The following is a 17,858-nucleotide window of genomic DNA, read 5'->3' as shown; positions in this document are numbered from 1 at the left end:
TCATCCCCTGCACCCCCCCAACACCTCCCCCTGGCTTCAGCACCCCCACCAAGATATTTTGGGGCCAGGAGGTAACCACAGGCAGCCCCCCTCATCACAAGCACTGGATCCCAGTCCCAGGCAGGGGAGCAGCTGGCAGGGAGGGGGTGCACAGGGGGTTATTGATGTTGGGGATAACCCCCTCCCCTCCCCTTTGTCCCCCAGGGAAATCAAGGAGAAGGAGGCAGCAGGGCTGCTGCCATGAGACCTTCCCCATCCATCACCCGCTGGTGGGCAGGACCAGCACTCGGCTGGGGGGGGGATGCAGCCCCCCTCCACGTCAGGATGAGGCCACCAAGGACCCAGCTAAGGGACATGGCCAAGGCCAAGTGAGCCAGAGGTGGCAGGGCAGGTTTGGCAGCTCCATGTCCCATAGAGGACAGACAGACAGCATGCACACCACCTCCAGTCATGCACAGACACCAAAGAAGAAGGAAAAGACAGAGGAAGAATATTTATTTCCAGGGCAGGTGAGGGAGGAAGGGCCAGAGCTCCCAGTGCCCAGGCAGCAGCGGAGCCAACCATCCTCCTTCCCCATCCCACCGGCCCTCGCCTCCCACCTGGGCAAAGTGAAGATATCAAGAAAAAGGCTCCAAATCGGATTGACACCCCCCCTCCCCCTTAATAAAGTTTATTATCGGCCGGGCTTTAATCCTTTTAAATCCCCCATGCGGGGGGAAGGGCCGGGATTAGGGGAGGGCAGCATAATCCCAATGAATTTGTTACAGGGGGATTTAGGCAGCGCCGGGAGAGCAGATGGCCCCGGCCCCGGCTCTGGAAAACAACCATTTTCCTTAATGATTCCTAACAAGGATAAAAGGGCAGAGAGAATCGGGGACAGGCGCAGGGGGCCCGCACCCACGGAGGGCCCCAGTCCCGAGGGGGATGCGAGGATGCTCACGGATGTCTCCCTGCTCTGGACCACGGGCACAGCCAGCACCAAACCACAGCTCCATGGCTCCTGCTGATTTTTTCCAGCAGCTTCTTGTTCCCCCCCCATCTTTCCCCCCTCCCCATCACTCTGCTTGAGGACATACCATGAGCCACCCCAACCGCGGGGACATGCTGGCTGTATGAGGGGGCAGCTTGGCCACGGGTGCCATCTAGAAGTGAAAAGCAGGAGAAAATGTACAATAGTAACAATTTAAAACGCGTAAAGGGTTTAAACCAAGCCAGTGCTCTTCCCAGGGTGATGGGGGAGACCAGAGTGGGGACAGCCGGTGTGGGAGGGATGGCAGGGCAGGGAGGTGCCACCCTGGTGTGCCCGTGTAGCAGGGACCAGCCGACACAGCGGGGCCGGCATCGGCAAAAATAATTTATTCCACTAAGACAAGCAGAGAGCGAGCAACAGTGAGGGGAAAGGGGGGGAAGGAAGGAAAGGCAGGGGGGCCCTGGTCCATTTCTCAAAGAGGGGGAGAACACACAAAATGCAGCTGAACCCATGACTGCCATCCCCCCACCCCTCCCTCAGACAGTGTCTGCTTTTTCTGGGGCTACACCTCCACCCTCCTGGCCCCATTAGTGGTTTGACCCCCAAAGGCCTGCTCCCCAGCACGGGACAGGGCTTCCCAGTCTGAAACCAGCACAGTGGTGGGGAGATCCTGAGGGCACCTGGATGCCGAGACACAAAGCGCTGTCGGTGTCCCAGCTCCTGTGCACCCCGAAAATATGGCACCATGACTCAAGAGGGGGATGCTCTGACACCTCCTTCCGCCCCAAAAAGAGCCCTCCACCCTGGGTGAGGCGACTGCTGCGAGCAGGGCAGCTCCCAGAGGGGATGCACCAAACCCCTTCCCCGCCGGGGGACAAAACGCTGTCCCCAGGGGTGCCTTGGCTCAGCAGCCCACCCACCCTGGGGGCAGCCCCCCAATACCCCACAACCCCTCTCAGGCCACGGGGAAGCCGGGGCGGCCTTTCCGGGCGCGGGTGCGGAGACGGAAGAAGGTGTACATGCCCAGGAGGCACATGGAGGAGAGGAAGTAGAGGGCAACGCAGAGGCTGATGTCCAGGCGGGAGAAACCCAAGCCAAGCACCCGGAGCCATGGGGTCCTCCGCACACCCTCCCCGGCTTCCTCCTCCTCCTCCTCCTCCCGGATCAGGACACCGGGAGCCCGCCGGCGTTCCCGGCCCACCCCAGCATCCCGGGGCAGGGCGATGGTGTCCCTCTTGCTGAGCCGTCGGCGCCGGCTGGCCGCCGCTCGCAGTGCCTGGCTCTTGAAGTGCTGCTCGCTGAAGGAGTCCAGGTCCACGATGTCCTCTCCAGCCTCCCGCAGCCTGGGGTTCAGCCGCACGATGCTGGGGCGCCGTGGCTCAGGGGAGCCTGGTCGCCCTGGAGCTCTCATCTCCTCCTCCGTCTCCTTTTCCTTCTCTTCCTTCTCCCTCTCCTCTCGCAGGCTCTCGGTACCCGGCCTGGTGCCCGTCTCCTCCCCAGCCATGGGGATGGGCTCAGCCTCGGTATAGTCGAGGTAGATGTTGGTGGGGGAGAAGTGGGCCTTGAGGAAGGTGAACACAGCCTGCTCGTCCCAGGCGTGCACCCCCCGCTCCTCCTTGTGGCACTGGGGACACATGTCTGGTGGTGGCCACTGCAGCTTGGGGAAGTTGGGGTCCTCCGTGTCACCTCCTGCAAGGACCGGAGTCAGCGAGGGGGTTAGAGGGGACACGCAACACAGCCCTCCCCCTGTACTGCTATAAAACACCCTGGAGCATCCAGCAGCTGGGGATGGGGACATTTGGAGGAGCTGTCTTGGGAGTAGGGGTCCTCTGAGGGCACGCAGCAGCTTTGGGAAGCTCCCTGCAGGGAGCATGTAAGACTCAACTGCGTCTCCGGGGCAGTCTGATGCCACGCCACCAGCTGCTGTCCCCCTGTGATGGGGGATGATGACAACAGGATGTCCCCCACTGCTGCATCGTATGAGGAGCGGCTGAGGGAGTTGGGACTGTTTAGTATGAGGAAGAGGAGGCTTAGGGGAGACCTCATCACTCTCTACAACTTCGTGAAAGGACGCTGTAGAGAGGTTGGTGCTGGTCTCTTCTCACAGGTAATTAGTGACAGAATGAGAGGGAATGGCTTCAAGCTCCAACAGGGTAGGTTTAGATTGAACATTAGGAAAGAATTTTTCACCGAAAGAGTGATAGGGCATTGGAACAGGCTGCCCAGGGAGGGGGTGGAGTCACCATCCCTGGCTGTGTTTAAGGGCCGTTTAGATGCAGTGCTAAGGGACATGGTGTAGGGGAGGACTTTGTAGAGTAGGGTAGATGGTTGGACTCGATGATCCCAAGGGTCTCTTCCAACCTAGACGATTCTATGATTCTATGATTCGAAATCCTAACGCAGCCATTTGCCAGCTCCATCCAGGAGGAGGGATGCTCCTCCACATCGCCTCCCCTTTTCCCCCGCCCTGGGTCCCCCTTCCTTGTGGTCCCCCTTACCTGCCAGGCGAGCGTTGACCTCGTTGTGGTGGGACCAGAGCCAGAGGACGGCCTCCTCTCGGCTCGCCACCCGGTCCATGGACTCGGCCGCCATGGCCTCAAAGTGCTGGGCACACTCCTGGCAGCCGAAGAAGTGCCGGACGTAGCAGCGCATGGTGTTCAGCACCTCCAGGGGCAGCTCTGGGGGGAGGCAGAAGACAGCCAGGGGGCTGGGAGGGCAAGTCCAGACCCACCAGTGCCACTGCCACAGCCCCACGGCCGTGGTGGCACCCCTGCACCCCGACCCTCTGGCTCTTGCCCCCCCCGGGGGCTGGGAGGGCAAGTCCAGACCCACCAATGCCACTGCCACAGCCCCATGGCCGTGGTGGCACCCCTGCACCCCGATCCTCTGGCTCTTGCCCCCCACACCAGACCTGCCTCAGGGGTGAGACAACCTTTGCCCATCCCTGCCCATGCACCCACCTGTCCAGAGACCCCCTCCCCAAGACCTGAACACCCCTGGTGACACCTGTACCTTTGTCAGGACCGTTCTGGGCAGCCTGGACAGTCAGCAGGTGGAAGACGGTCCAGAGCCCACAGGGGTAGCCACGGAAGTGGGGTTCGCTGCCCTGGCAGCCCACCCAGGTCACGTTAGTGGGGAGCACAGCAGGGTGGGAGGCCTGGAGGATAGATGGACATGGCATGATGGAGCTGGTGGACAATGAGGGGTGGGGGAAAGGGGCAGGGTTGAGGAGAGCAGGGGCCAAGGTCCCTGCGGGTGCCTTACATCTTTGTTATTCTTCATGGCCTCCTTCAAGGTGCTGCGGGGCAGCTCAGGCTCCGTCCAGTTCCTCAGCCAGGTGTCCAGGGACTGCAGGTAGGTCTGCACGCAAGAGCGCCCGGGGAAGTACTGCAGAGGGGAGAGAGGGGTGAGGAAACCCAGACCTCACCCTGGGAGCAGCGGGGCAGCCCGTCGGCACCCCCAGCTCACCAGGACGGGCACTGGGCAGCACCAGCATCCAGTGCTGGAGGGCAGCGTGGTTCCAGCAAGGTTTCAGTGCCCAGCCCCAAGGGGCTGGGGGCCATGGCATGTCCCCCCTCCATGGTGGTGAGGCTCCCGTGTGCCTGTTCAGGCTTGGAACCTCGGCCCCGTCTGAGGGAGGCAAAAAGCCACTCTGACCATAAGTCATTGCAAAGCCGATTAGCAGCAGCACTTTAAAACCCCAGGCACTCTGGGGAGAGGGGGCAGCCAGCCAACGCCTGCCATCGACGACAGACCGACGGACAGACAGAGGGACTGACCCACAGGGAGGACGAGACCAGCAGCACATAGGAGAAGTGACAGGGAAGCAAAAGGAAAGAGTATTTTTCCATGTCTGAGCTGTTCTCCTCGGGCCCATGGGGAATCGCAAAAAAAATCCCAAATTCACAGGGGAATTCACCCACAACCTGATGCTTCTGCTGCAAAATGCAGTTCCCCCCCCTTGCTCCTTCAGCAGGAGGGCTTTGCTGGCGCGATTCCCTGCTTTCCAGGCACTTTTCTCCACTTTAGGATTTCTCCTCCCTCGCTGCCTTAAAAACCTCTCGGGGAGGCAACAGTTAAGGCTGGGACACACTGGCTGAGGGCTGGCAGCAATCCTGGGGACGCTGCTCCGTCCTGTGGATGAGCGCAGCAATGGCAGCACCAGCCCAGCATCCTCATCATGCTCGGGGAAGCCCCACCACCCACCACCCACCGCCCCTGGACCCTCTGCCGGCGGTGGGGACGCAGCTTTGCCGGGTCCGCTGCTGTGGCTTGTCCTTGGCCAGCGAGGGGAAGGTTTGCAGGAAGCATTAGAAGTTGATCAAATAAAACCACTGCTGGCCCCCACTTGTACCCTTGGCCAGGGAGCTGGTGCCACGGGGGATTCACTTCCCTAACACCCCGTGGTTCTCATTTAAGGGGGAAATAGTGAGGGTGATAGCTGGGGGCAAGGAGAGGAGGCAAAGGAGGGAGCAAAGAAGGTGGGTATGGACAGGTGAAGGTTGGCCAAGGAGCCCAAGCTGAGACAGGGACAGGGACGGGGATGGGGACAGGGCTCCTGCAGCCAGTGGTGGAAACCTCAGCCAAGCACAGCGCCCCATCACACCGTGAAATTAAACTACCCTGCTTCTGTTGGCTCAAAGCTCCTACACACTTCAATTTCACCAAGCCCAACAGAGAAGAAAAAAGGAGACCTTAAATTAAGCTATTCCAGAGCCTGACTCAGAGTGAGAGTCCCTTTCCTGGACTATCAAAGGAACCCACAGAGATCAGCTCCCTGGGCCGAGCATCCAAGTCAGGCGATCAGAGTTACAAACCTCTCTGATCATCTCCACCAGCCCAGCAGGTGACAGTGTCTCTTCTGAAAAGACCAACCGCCTCGACACCTCCTGCAAGTGCCAATCCTGCTCTGCCCATCTCTCATCCCAAACTCTCCTGCTCTTGCTTCCCACTGGGACTCTGGGCTGAGTCTGGAGAACCTCAGCGGCCAACAGGGCTCACATCCGAGACCGCCACGCTTCACTACCTGTAAGCACTGGGACGTGGTGGCCCACACCCTGCATTTACATTTCACCTTATAAATAGCTACGTGGAGGCTACGTGGGAGGGACACCGAAAGCTCCTCACCTTCACAAGCGTGGCCACGTAGCACTTGAAGGCAGCCAGCTGGGCTCCCGACAGCGCGGAGGCACGGGCAGCCTCCACCCGCAGCGAGTAGTGCAGCGCAGACTCCAGGTCAGCCATGTACACCTTGGAGCTGGGGAGAGCAGTGAAACACCATGGTCCATCCGCCCCCGTTAACCCCCAACCCCCAGGGACACAGCCACCAGTCAGGGTTTTTCCCAGGGGAAAGGCACGATCCCAGCCCTTTGCCCACCCACGCCCACGGCACCTCCTCCCTCCAACCAGCCCCGGCGTCCCACAGCCACAAAAGGATGGAAGGGGAGGTCTGACCGGTCGGCACGCTTCGGTTGGGGTGTGTTGGTCTCATTGGCAGCACCAGCCGTTGTGTTCAGCTTGTAGGAACCACGGGTGACACCTGAGAGCGTGCGCAGGTAGTAGGTATAGAAGGAGCGCGCCTCCACGTGCCTGCAAGGAAGAAGATGCCATGAGCAGAATCACAGAATCTTCTAGGTTGGAAGGGACCTTAAAGATCATCTTGTCCAACCGTCAACCTAACTGACAAAAATAGACACCCACACAACAAACAAGGAGCATCATCACTAAACCAGACCTCCCAGCACTACATCAACCCGTCTTTTGAGCACCTCCAGGGATGGTGCCTCAACCACCTCCCTGGGCAGCCCATTCCAATGGCTGATAACCCTTTCAGTGAAAAGAGGCAAGACCCTCTTCCTTCCCAGACATTCCCTGTCCCCCAGGAGGAAGCAAAGGAGACCAAAGGCTTAGCTGGACCAGCAACTTGGACCTGGGGAATGAGTGCAGGGTGGTCTGTACTCTCCACCTGCCCCAGCAGTAGGTATCATGGCACACAACTTGGAGCAGAGCTGAGCCCCAGGCAGCCACACCATGCCACCTCCAGGCACATGTGGCAGAGTGATGGCACAGTCACAAACTATTGTCCCTTCTATCAGTGCCCACCAGCAGCCCCCTGCCAACCTGCCCGACCCAGCCACTGTCTCCTTCCTAAGGAACTTCCCCACGATTATGGAAAGAGATGGGGCACAAGCCTGGCACCCCACCAGGGTCCCCAGACCCCCCTCCATGTCCCCCACTCACACAGGCAGGCGGGAGAAGGAGCCGTTGCGGAAGAGCAGGTAGCCAGAGGGGAAGGTGGTGACGCCAAACTTCTCCACGAGCTCCTTCTCGCTGCTCAGCGCCCTCCTCACTGCCACGTTCTCATACTGCAGCATGTCCAGTGCCACCTACAAACCCAGAGGCCCCAGGGTCAAGATGAGGGGGTGGCAGGAGCCCCAGCCCCACCAGGGATGCAGCAGGGCTATTTAGCATCCTGTATAAACCTTCACGCCTGCAAAGGGTGTGTGGGCCAACCAGGGAGGTTGCCAGGAGGGGACTTCTCTGGCCAAAGGCACCCAGGACATGGACTTCAAGAGAAGTGGGGGCTAAATGCAACTGTACCCACCTCTCTGCCAACAAAGGAGTCGCTCTTCTCGAAGATCAGTGCCAGGTACTGGTCCTTGTTCCTCTGGAAGAAGCTGCGAACCTCCTCTGTGCTGCAAGAGAGAAGAGGGTGGCAGCAGGTGCTTTGGCATCTGCTGGGTGCTCTGTCCTTCTGCCCAAAAGGAGCTCATCCCTCCTCCCTGGGGATTCAGCAGAGGATGCCGGTGCAGGTTCAGCCCCACCAAGCGGCCAATTCCTCCTCCCCGCTGAAATCCCCAGCCCAGTTTTCTGCTCCAGTTCACAAGCTTTGAGAAAACCCACCAGGGTCAGCCAAGGAGGCAGAAAACAAAGCGTGGCCAGGGCAGGGCAGGGCAGGAGGGAGCTGCATGTTCACCCAGGTGGAAAAAAATGGTAATGAACTTCAACTAGGGCTGCTGGTTTTTTGGCTAGGACATGGAAGTACAGGAGACCTGAAGCACAACCCCAGCCTGACCATCGCTTTAGGAAAGCCAAACACCCTCCCCTGGGACAACCATGTAAATGGCCCTAGCCCAGTGAAGTCATCTGTGTCTCCCTGGGATGTGGGTGGTGCAGCAGCTCTTCCATGCTCATTTTTGGATCACAGTTTTCCCAGAAATTGGCTCTTGGTGGGACAAGGGCTGCTGGAATCCCTTCTCCTCGCCATCACACCACCCCTACCTCGCCGGCTCCAGTGGAGGACAGGAGGGTGGCCAGGCATCCTGGCTTTGCTCCAGGTTGGTGATGATGGCATGACGCAGGTCCTCGACGGTGGCGCTGGGATCTGCAGGGGGACAGGATACCAAGAGGTCAGAACTGGGGGAAGCCAGTCCCATGGGCTGAGCCAAGAGGAGTTGCTCAGAGCTTCTCCCCGCCAGGCTCTCCTAGCTCTCAACACACGGAGAAGGCAGGCAGCAGGGTCATTCACACCCAGGGTAAAAGACCCTTGTGGCAATGATACTCACTGGTAATCCTTATCCCATCCTCTGCCTTCTTGCTAAAAGCTCGGAAGAACTGAAAGGGAACAAAAAGCCATATGTGGGGAAGCTGGAATGAGAGCTTTTGGAGGAGGACAGGTAGGCAGCACGGCCCAGCAGGCAGAGGCTCCTCCTAGACTGGCTCTGCCTCAGTTTCCCCACAACATTACAGCATGCTGACCGACACCAGCCATCACAGAGGGAGCTCCTGGTCATGGCTTCATCTCATGGGGCGTCCCTAGAGGGGAGGGATGAAGGCTCGGGGCAGGAGCCATGTCCAGCTGAGGTGGGGCAGGTACTACCAGGGGACCCAGGGAGGCACAGGACCTTCCTGGTCCTGCAAACCGCTGTCTCTCCCTGCTCCAGAGCTCTCATGAAGCGGGAGAAGGGAGTTTATCCCCACACTGCACCTGCTCCTGGCCTCACACAGCGGTGCTGGTGGCACAGCGAAACCGGGTTGCGTCAGACCAGTGTTTGCTTTGCAGGCTGGGCTGGGAGCAGGAGCTGTTTGCAAAAGGTGTTTGGCGGGGTCAGGAGATGCGAAACAAGTGACTTCTTGGCGCTGCCACATCAGCACGTCTCCCTGCCCCAGCAGATGTTTCAATCAATATCCCATGGGCGATGGTCGCTCAGGCAGTGGGTGCTTGGTGAGACCCCAGAGCAGGGCTGGGGCACAAGCCAACCTGCCCAAATCTGACCCCACCTTGGGTTGAGCCTGTAAAGCCAGGACTAAGGGCACGTCTGACGAAACCCTTATCCCTCTGGTACCATCTCAAGGCAATCCTGGCTTTCACTGCTTGCACCTGGGAGTGCTTCACCCTTATTGCTTGTGTTGGAGCAAGGCTCTGTTTGCAGTGGGAAACACGGCGTGTTGACACAGCTAAGGGACCCCACATGGGCCCAGGAGGAAGGAGGGCACCTCGCCAGCCACTGCCAGAGGCTCCCAGTTGAGGTCTATGCAGCCTTCTGCAGCATCCCTGTGCCCTCCTCCAAAAACCGTGCCTGCAACCGCTCTCTGCTCTCCGGCAACCTTCCCCAGGCATTTCCAATTCAGCCTTCGGACTCTTCCCTGTCCTAGAAGAGATCCAGCCTCTACGTTTCACCGCAAAGCAGCAGTTTGGTTCCCCTTCCTTGTTGCTACACCAGCCAGCCAGTTGCACCAGCTGCAGCCCGGCCACAGCTATGTTTTGGGGAAGGGTGAAACAGCTCCAGCCCGCGAGGCCCCGAAGGGAGTGTTTTGGTGCAATAGCCCTGTTGGTCCGATTGAGCAAGAAAAGGACAGGCCGAAAGGCAAAGCGCAGCGAAACCAGGCACGTGCCCAGCACATGCCAGGCCCTTACCTTCAGCGTGGGGAAGCCGGTTATCCCAAAATCGTTGCACACCTGCTGGTTGGCCTCGTCAGCGCAGTCGATGGCTGCCAGCACCACCGCAGGCCTCCACTCTGTGGGGGGGGACAGAGGATGGGGTCAGCACAGCTCAGCCCCTCCACGGCCCCAAAAACTGCCCTGCTCCCCACAACGGCTGCAGAGATGGGCTGGGGGGCTTGCCAGTGCTGGAGACCGGCTGATGGTTTCCCAGCCCTGAAGATGCCAAGCTGCTCTTCGCCCCGGCGCTCGGCGCCCTACTTTTCCCCGTGCTCTTGGTGCCCGAAAACCGTGCGAGGCGGGACCAGGCTTCGCAGGCCCTGCCCTCGCCCCAGCGCAGGCAGCTCTGCCCGCGGCTGCCTGCCTGTCTGGTTCTGCCTGCCCCAGCCTCTGCCCCGGCGGGAAGAGGCCGCCGGGAGAAGGGGAGGGAGGGAAGGATGGCTAACCACAGCTGGGGGAGAGCAGGGAACACAGGCTCCGGCTCGTCTCTCACCCCAGATCAAGGGCACGGGTGATAACCCAGAGGGAACTACTCAAAACCAGTGATGGGGACACTGCGGCGGAGCCCGCCCAGGTGCCGAGCATCCTCTCCCCTGCTGCGTCTCTCCACCACCTCCCCGGGGAGGACCAGCAAGTCCCCAGGGTAAAACAGATGAAGAAAAGGGGACAGGGAGGTATTTCGAGCGACAGGCTCTGAATGCCAGCAACAGAATAGAGATAAAAGCACTGAAATAGTTTCTTTTTAGTGTCAAGGACACAAGCCACAGAACACCCAGCCTCTCTGTTGAGTGGGACAGGGAGGGAAATGGTTCCCACACAGGGATGGAGTCCATGCTGCCTGAAGTGGGAGCCTGCTGCAGGTGGGGACCCACTGGGACCATCCTGTGTCGCAGGTGACGGGGCAGATGAGCCACTTTGCACTGCCCCTGCACCAGTGGCACAGGAGGACTGGTGCCAAGCCCTGCAGCTGAGAGCCAGACACGCTCCTGGACTCATCAGCACGTGGGGCACGTGGGACCCGTGGGTCGCCCCCGCATTAGCATCCTCCCTCCTGCAAAAATCCACCCGTGGGAACGGCAGCAAGGATGCTGAGTGGCACGGGGGCCGCCTCCTCACCCCGCCTCGGCGGGCACCCCATCCGCAGTCCAGCCTCCAGAGCAGGGAGCCCTGAGAGGGGGGGGGGAAACCCATTTTGGAGAAGGGCCAGGAGAGCCGGCGTTCCCCCGCAGGGCCCGGGCACTCACCCCATTCCTCACATCCTGCCCCGTTGCGGAGCGCTGACGGCATCCCCTGGGAGGAACGGCATCCCCTCGGAGGGATGGGATGCTCGCCCTGGCTGGCGCCCTGACTCACCCGGCAGCGACCACGCTATATCAATTAGCGCAATAACAGGGACAAGTCCTGCGCACCCCAGGATGCCGGGGGGGAGGTGGGAGGAGGGGGGAAGCAGGATGAGCCCTAGCAGGGCGAGGGGCCCAGCAGCAGGGTGTGCAGGTCCCCAAGAAGGGCTGGGCACCGGCCAGGCCAGGCATCAAGGTCAAAGCCGGGAAGAGACCAGCTGGGATCAGCAGCTGGCCCCAGCACCCTGCCAGCCTCTCCCTGCGGGCTCCGGGGAGGAACGGGATTGAGGAGGGTCTTGGCAGGGGGAAAGAGACCCCCCTGCGCCTGGGGCAGGCTCAGCCTGAGCTTCTCCCAGCCAAAGGGGCTCCAGGGATGCTGCTACGCTGGGCCTGGCCATCGCAGGGGGGTGGCTGGGCATCAAGGGCAGGGGGGGAAGAGGGAGGTGGGCTTTCCCACCAGGCCAACGCTCCAGGAGGGCTGGAGCAGGGAGGCAGGGGGGTGTAGGGGTGCTGAGAGAGGGCAGGGCAGGGGGAATTTAGGGGTGCTGATGGGGAAATGGCAACCAGCCTCTCCCTGCGGGCTCCGGGGAGGAACGGGATTGAGGAGGGTCTTGGCAGGGGGAAAGAGACCCCCCTGCGCCTGGGGCAGGCTCAGCCTGAGCTTCTCCCAGCCAAAGGGGCTCCAGGGATGCTGCTACGCTGGGCCTGGCCATCGCAGGGGGGTGGCTGGGCATCAAGGGCAGGGGGGGAAGAGGGAGGTGGGCTTTCCCACCAGGGGCTGGAGCAGGGAGGCAGAGGGGTATAGGGGTGCTGAGAGAGGGCAGGGCAGGGGGAATTTAGGGGTGCTGATGGGGAAATGGCAAGGGGGATGCAGAGGTGCTGATGGGGCTGAGGATACAGGGCCAGGGATGCAGGGAGGGTTTAAGAGCGCTGATGGAAAGGAGGATGACGGGACAAGGACGCAGGAGGAATTCAGGGGCGCGGGGAGGGTGTGAGGATGACAGGAGAAGGGGCAGGGACACAGCGGGGATTTAAGACAGCCAGCCGCAACCACAACACCAGGACCACCACCGGCCACCAGCGACACCCCCCGCCTTCCTCCTCCCCCCCACCGCCGCCGCCCCTCGCCCGCCGCCGCCGCCACATCGCCCGCCAGGCCGCCCGCCGCCGCCCGCCGCCTTTACGGCCGCCCGCAGGCCCCGCCCACTGAGGGGAGGGGGGCGGGCAGAAGGGGCGGGGCTAATGACGCCCGCAGCGCAGCGCCCCCTATCGGGCGCAGGGGGCGCACCCCCGGACCCCCCCAACTCCCCCACAGCGCTGGGGGGTGCCCAAAACACACCCCCCCGACACACACAACCCCCCATCAGAGGGGCGCTGCCCTGATGGGATAGGGGGGAGAATGAAAATTATAATATTCTGATAAAGCGAGGGAAAAAGGCAAAAAGCGGCCGATTCAGGCCCCAAAACTTGTGGTGGTGCCGCCATTACAGTCATCCCCCATGGGAGGCCCTAGGCCAGCACCCCCGGGTGGGTTGCCCCCATGTCAGCCAGTGTCACCAGGCAGCGGCTGCCGGGCACCCCCGGCAACCAGGCTGCCGTCACCCCAAACCCTGCCACAGGGGCTGCGTGACAGGGAATAACCCAGAAGGGCCCCAAAACCCAGCTTCCTCCAGGTCCCAAAACAAGCAGGCCTCCATCCTCGGCTGCCCCGTGCCAGGCCGTGCCATTGCTCACGCACACACACCCACGTCACTGGCGCCCCGGGGAGGGAGGAAGGAAGGTGCCCCGTTGCCCAGCGCCCCCAGGGCAGAGCCAGGGGTGGACACGGCCATGAAATCCAGCCCTCTGCTCCCTCCCATCCTCCTGAGGCCAAGGAGGGGGGTTTCCCCCTGGCACTGGGGGTGCCTATCGCTCCTCGAGGGCTGGCTTGCTGGCTCTGTCCCCAGGAAGGCCATTAGCCCTGCTGGGCCCCACCTAGGTATTTTAGGCGGACTTGCCATGCTAGAAAAACAAGCCTGCCAGAGCCAAGCCTTGCCGTGGCAGAGGAGGGCAGAGGCCTCCACACTGGGCACGGGTCTGGGGGAGTTACAGGGCCCCCCAAGACATCCCAGCTCGGGGGGGGGACACAGCCTGTCAGACACAACCCTCATGGCCTTGCTGCCATGTGCCTTGCGTGGGTCCAGGCTGATGCAAACAGGGCAGAAGATAGTTTCATCGAGCCCTGCCAGCTGTAATTAAATGCTTAAGGGATTATCACACCTTGCTGGCCAACGAGGAGGGAGAGAGGCACAGCCCAGCCCGTGGTGCAGGGCTGCTCTGAAAGTCGGGGTCCCTTGCTATCACCAGACACACAGCTTGTCTTTCTCCAGCCAAAGATCCCTCCCTGTGCTTAGGGATGTCATCACCGTTATTTTACCCTGGGCTAAAGTCCTTATTCTAAGGGCTCATCAGCTTGATTGGGTTATCACAGCGAAGGAGAGGTGCTCAGCGCCAGCGTAATTGCCATTATCCTCCCCATCCGGCTCACCCTTCCCTCCCAGGGAGCCCAAATTCTTTGAATCCTTTTTTAGATGCAAAAGCAGCATCTAACCTAAAGGCAGATGTGCAAGAGCCCGCACCCTGGGGCTCCGGCTCCTTTTGAGGTGAGCCACGCCATTGCTCATCCGCCGAAGCCCCGGGGTGGGGATGCTCCTGTTTCCGGCTGCCCGGGGAACAGCCGGGGCTGCCGAGGACTCTGCTGCCAGGCTGGATCATCCCATCCCCACGGCTCCCCAGGGAACAGCCTCCTTCAGCGGCAGGGTGTGGGACTTTCCAGGCAGGGACTTGCCCAAAAAGCCTTTTTTCCTTTTAATGCTGATGCAAAAGGAGGAAACGAGGCTTTTCTTCCACCTCAAACCGGGAAGAGCTGCATTTTCGTTACAGAGTGTCCTTAGACAGGGCACGGGCAGGGAAAGCCAAAGATGAAGCAGAGATTTTTTGAAACTACCCATTTTAAGATGGACTTGAGAATAATGAAGATGAATTAAAAAAATAAATAAATCAAGAAGCAGTAGGAGCCTGGGGATGTTTTAGAAATGCCCTCCCAGCACTCCCTGCCTTCTTGTTCTCTCTCACTTTGCATCCTCTCACTACTAGCAGAGCCTGCAAGCAAAGCGACAGGGGATGGGTGCTGGGTGACCCTGGATGCCTGGCTGCTGAGCCCCCGGCCAGCCCTAAAGCCCAGCTCCAGGCTCCTGTGGCACATTACTTGGTCTTCAGCTGCACTACACAGCAAAGCCTTCAACACCCAACCTTGGCATCCTTAACTTTGGGAGGAGATGTATTCCATTCATACATAGCAAAGCCATGGCTAAGGACCATCATAGAGGTTCTTGCGATGCACAAGTCCCCATTCGGCAGCTGAGCTGTGGCTTTAGTTCATTAAGCTCATCAGCTCTCAAATCTCCTTTCCCAGACTAATAGCCAGCAGGAATCTCCTTGAAGTCAATGAGGTGTGGGCAACACCAACAGGCTGAGAGCCTCAAAGGCTGCTAAGATCTCACCAAAATCATTTAGGCCCTGCAGAACTTGTTTTGTGCACCCAAAATGGATCATTTTTGCAAACACAAAGAGTTACTCTGATCGCCTCGGTGCTGGGTTGGAGAGGAGACAAGGGAAGAGCAGTTGGGTTTTTACGTATTCAGCCTTGAAGTGCTGGAAAGGACTATGCTTCAGAAAATGGAGAAAGGCTTTTACTGTCCATTTTTAAAAGCATGAACCTGGCTGCAAAACACCAATATCTCAAAATGGCCAGGTAAGCTGACCCAGGACCTTCTTCCTTCCCTTTAGTTGTGAAGGTCTGGGGATGGGGAGATCCTGAAACAGACTTTCTTCCTTGAAAATTAAAGAACACGTTCCTACCTAATTGTGTGATTCCAGGAACTGACTCCAAGAAAAACACGCAACCAATGCAAGACTCATGATACAATCACGGCAACTCCGTCACCTGGCCCTGGCATTTCGGAAACCATTTGGAGAAGTTCACATCCAACTCCCCTCCGAGCACCTCGGAAATACCAGTTGCAGGGGAGGCTCAGCAGTTTTCCTCTCTCTCCAGCCTTCACAAGATGGGACTGATGAACTCAGTGAAGCTCTTCTTGACATGGAGCACAGCACCACTTAAAATGTGTTCTTTCTTTAAATAAAAGAAAAAGCTCATTTCCCTGATTAGCTTCTCCAAACAGCCTCAGAAAGCCAGTGAAAACTGTGCCACCTGCCACCTCCCAGTCAGCTGGGACACTCCAATCCAGGTGGCTCTTTTCCACTGGTGGCACCAGTCACACCTCTACTAAGACACCATTTCAGACAAGACCTTTGGCAGCGCCTGTGCGATAAACCTGCCAGTTTCTGTGGCTTTGCCAAGACAGGGAATAACGTATGGAGTGGATGTGGACCCCGACTGCTTCCCACACCCTGCATTGGCTCTGCCGGGCTCACACCTACAAGGGCCAGGAAAGCCCCTCGTAACCCTCACTGGCAGCTGGGAATCACCGACTACGTGAGACAGGCTTGGTTGGATACAGTCGATTTCTACCTTTCAAGCCCAACCAGCCTATAATAACAATAGACGTAAAAGAAAATCCGGGGTGCATTCTCAGGATGTGATGAATGCATTCACGTAGCTTGTGTCTGCAGAGAGACTACGGCAGTACCAGCCCCTTTCTGCTATTCACCCTCTGCTGATTCATCCCTGCTCGAAAGGACGGCAGCGACGCTGCCCTCGCTCCCTTCGCAGGGACCTGGGGGGGGACCGGGAGGAACTGGTACCGTCTTTGGTATGTCTGGGTAGGAAACGTTTTACCTGCAAATTTAAGATCTACTTAAAGTCATAAATCATCACCATGACCCAGGATGCACAGAGCAGATATTTTCCACTCCAGCTCATCTGCCCAGCTTCCAGGAGCAGATCGGAGGAGGCCACACCGCCCAGATTTGCCACATCATTATTTGGCAGCTGGTTTAATTGCAGCACATGAAACTGAGAATACCACACGGATGACAACGGAGCACTCCTCTCTTGCTGTGGCAGTAGCCCTGCAACGTAAGCAAGGTCTCACCTTCCACGGCCTGGTGTGCCCAATCACAGGTTCAACTGAGCAGCACCGGCTCCATCACCTCCGCGGAGCAACGCAGCAGGACATAGACACTGGACCAGGCTCCTTGCTGAGCTCCTCAAGCCAAGCAACATGAAGTGTTCCCTCAATTTTGCTGGAATAAAAGAAAATAAAATCTCTGGGACACCCAAGAAAAATGGTGTTAATTCCACCTCCAGCGAACTCACAGACAAAACCCTAGTTGGGGTCAGCCTAGATTTCACGGGGCAGCGACAGACAAGTCAGCCTGCATGAGGAAACCACCAGAAAACCAACACTGGGGAGGGAACACAGCCCAAGGGACACCGCAGGAGCTGGAGCAAAGGGTTGGAAAACTGGGGCCAAGGGAAGCATTCAAACCAACCAGACCTGCTCCAGGCCACCCTCACACAGCACACTTGGCAGGCAAAAGAAGGTACCTTCACCTCAAATATCTCCCCTATGCCCCGCTCCTGCCTAACCCTCACCCTCCTGAATTGAGCTGCTGCCCCCCAACAGCTCTATTCTCCTCCTTTTCCCCAAATTTCTGCAGGATCTTATTCAAGGAGGAGAAAGGCAGGCACAGGGCTGGGGCTATGGGGTTTGTTTGCTCCAGACCTCGCAGGGTGCCTTTCCCTCCCCCACAGGACCCACATCCTGAGAGTGCCCTAAAGCTTTCCAACTCCATTACATCTCATCTGCATTCCTGCCCACCAATGGCCCGTGCTCCAGGCTGGGTGCCAGCGACCGGGCAGGCCCCCCCTTTCCTCTCCTTCCTGCCTGCTGAAGAGAGCTGTCAGGGCTCAGCAGCTCCTTTTCTTCTGAGGGCTGTGTTAATGAGAGCCCGGGACATTGCAGAAGCCCTCGTGCTCAGGCAGGGCGCAGCGACATCTGGAGCAGCGTCAACATTTCAAGTGCTCCAGCAACTCTGCCAGGCATTTTAGGAGGTGGGACGGCTGCAGCTGGCACCAAGGCCCTGGGGAGGCACCCGGGAGGGGGTGGCACCCGGGAAGGGAGGCACCAAAACAGTCCCACTCAATCCAGCCTGCCGTTGGGAAGGCGGCCGGCCTGCCAGCCATTGCCCAACCCGGGAGTTTCACCAGGTCCACGGGTGAAATGGCTCCTCAGAGGGTTCTGGGAGGAGTTGCACAAACACTACTGTAGAAAGTCAGTGCCAAAGTGAAGCAAGGCAGACTTGCAAATGAAGGAATTAGAGCCTTCATTAAGCTGATTACTGGGCATCCTGGGCAAGGACAGCAGTAGCAATGCAGCAGTTTGCTGTGTCACTGGCCGGAGCACTGTGGCAGCGTTCCCATCGCTTGAGCCATTTTAAAGGGAAGCCAGTTCTTTTGCCAGAGAAGCACAGATCAATTTTTATTTTTATTATTTATTTTTTTTTTCAGCGTGAAATGCACTCTAAGCCACTTCCAGGGATGGATGCTGACGGCTGCAAGTAGATCACTGTCCGAAAATTCAAGACCCGCGGAGCAAAAAAA

General features: G+C 59.0%; 1 protein-coding gene across 1 annotated transcript; it reads right to left on the bottom strand.

Moving 5' to 3' along the window:
* Positions 1-1,334: 1,334 nt before the first annotated feature.
* QSOX1 (quiescin sulfhydryl oxidase 1) lies at positions 1,335-11,198 on the bottom strand. Its single transcript, XM_014943328.1, has 12 exons — positions 11,156-11,198; positions 9,888-9,988; positions 8,536-8,584; positions 8,252-8,354; positions 7,575-7,665; positions 7,211-7,356; positions 6,425-6,559; positions 6,098-6,227; positions 4,235-4,357; positions 3,983-4,127; positions 3,469-3,648; positions 1,335-2,659 (listed from the first exon to the last, which is right to left on the bottom strand). The coding sequence occupies exons 1-12, from the start codon at positions 11,196-11,198 to the stop codon at positions 1,926-1,928; spliced, it is 1,980 nt and encodes a 659-aa protein (XP_014798814.1). The 3' UTR covers positions 1,335-1,925.
* Positions 11,199-17,858: the final 6,660 nt, after the last annotated feature.

This window comes from Calidris pugnax, unplaced genomic scaffold, assembly GCF_001431845.1.
Source record: "Calidris pugnax isolate Ruff unplaced genomic scaffold, ASM143184v1 scaffold63, whole genome shotgun sequence".
In the NCBI taxonomy this organism is placed as follows: Eukaryota; Metazoa; Chordata; class Aves; order Charadriiformes; family Scolopacidae; genus Calidris; species Calidris pugnax.
The sequence above is the reverse complement of the archived record's forward strand: the minus strand, read 5'-3'. Positions and strand labels throughout refer to the sequence as shown.

What these genes read in the sequence shown, in the direction of transcription:
- QSOX1 (XM_014943328.1), bottom strand. Translation starts at nt 11,198, where the DNA reads ATGCCGTCAGCGCTCCGCAACGGGGCAGGATGTGAGGAATGGG. An exon ending in ACGTGGCCACGCTTGTGAAG is followed by an intron (nt 4,358 to 6,097) that starts GTGAGGAGCTTT and finishes TCCCCTCTGCAG; the next exon opens with TACTTCCCCGGGCGCTCTTG. An exon ending in CCAGAACGGTCCTGACAAAG is followed by an intron (nt 3,649 to 3,982) that starts GTACAGGTGTCA and finishes GCCTCCCCCCAG; the next exon opens with AGCTGCCCCTGGAGGTGCTG.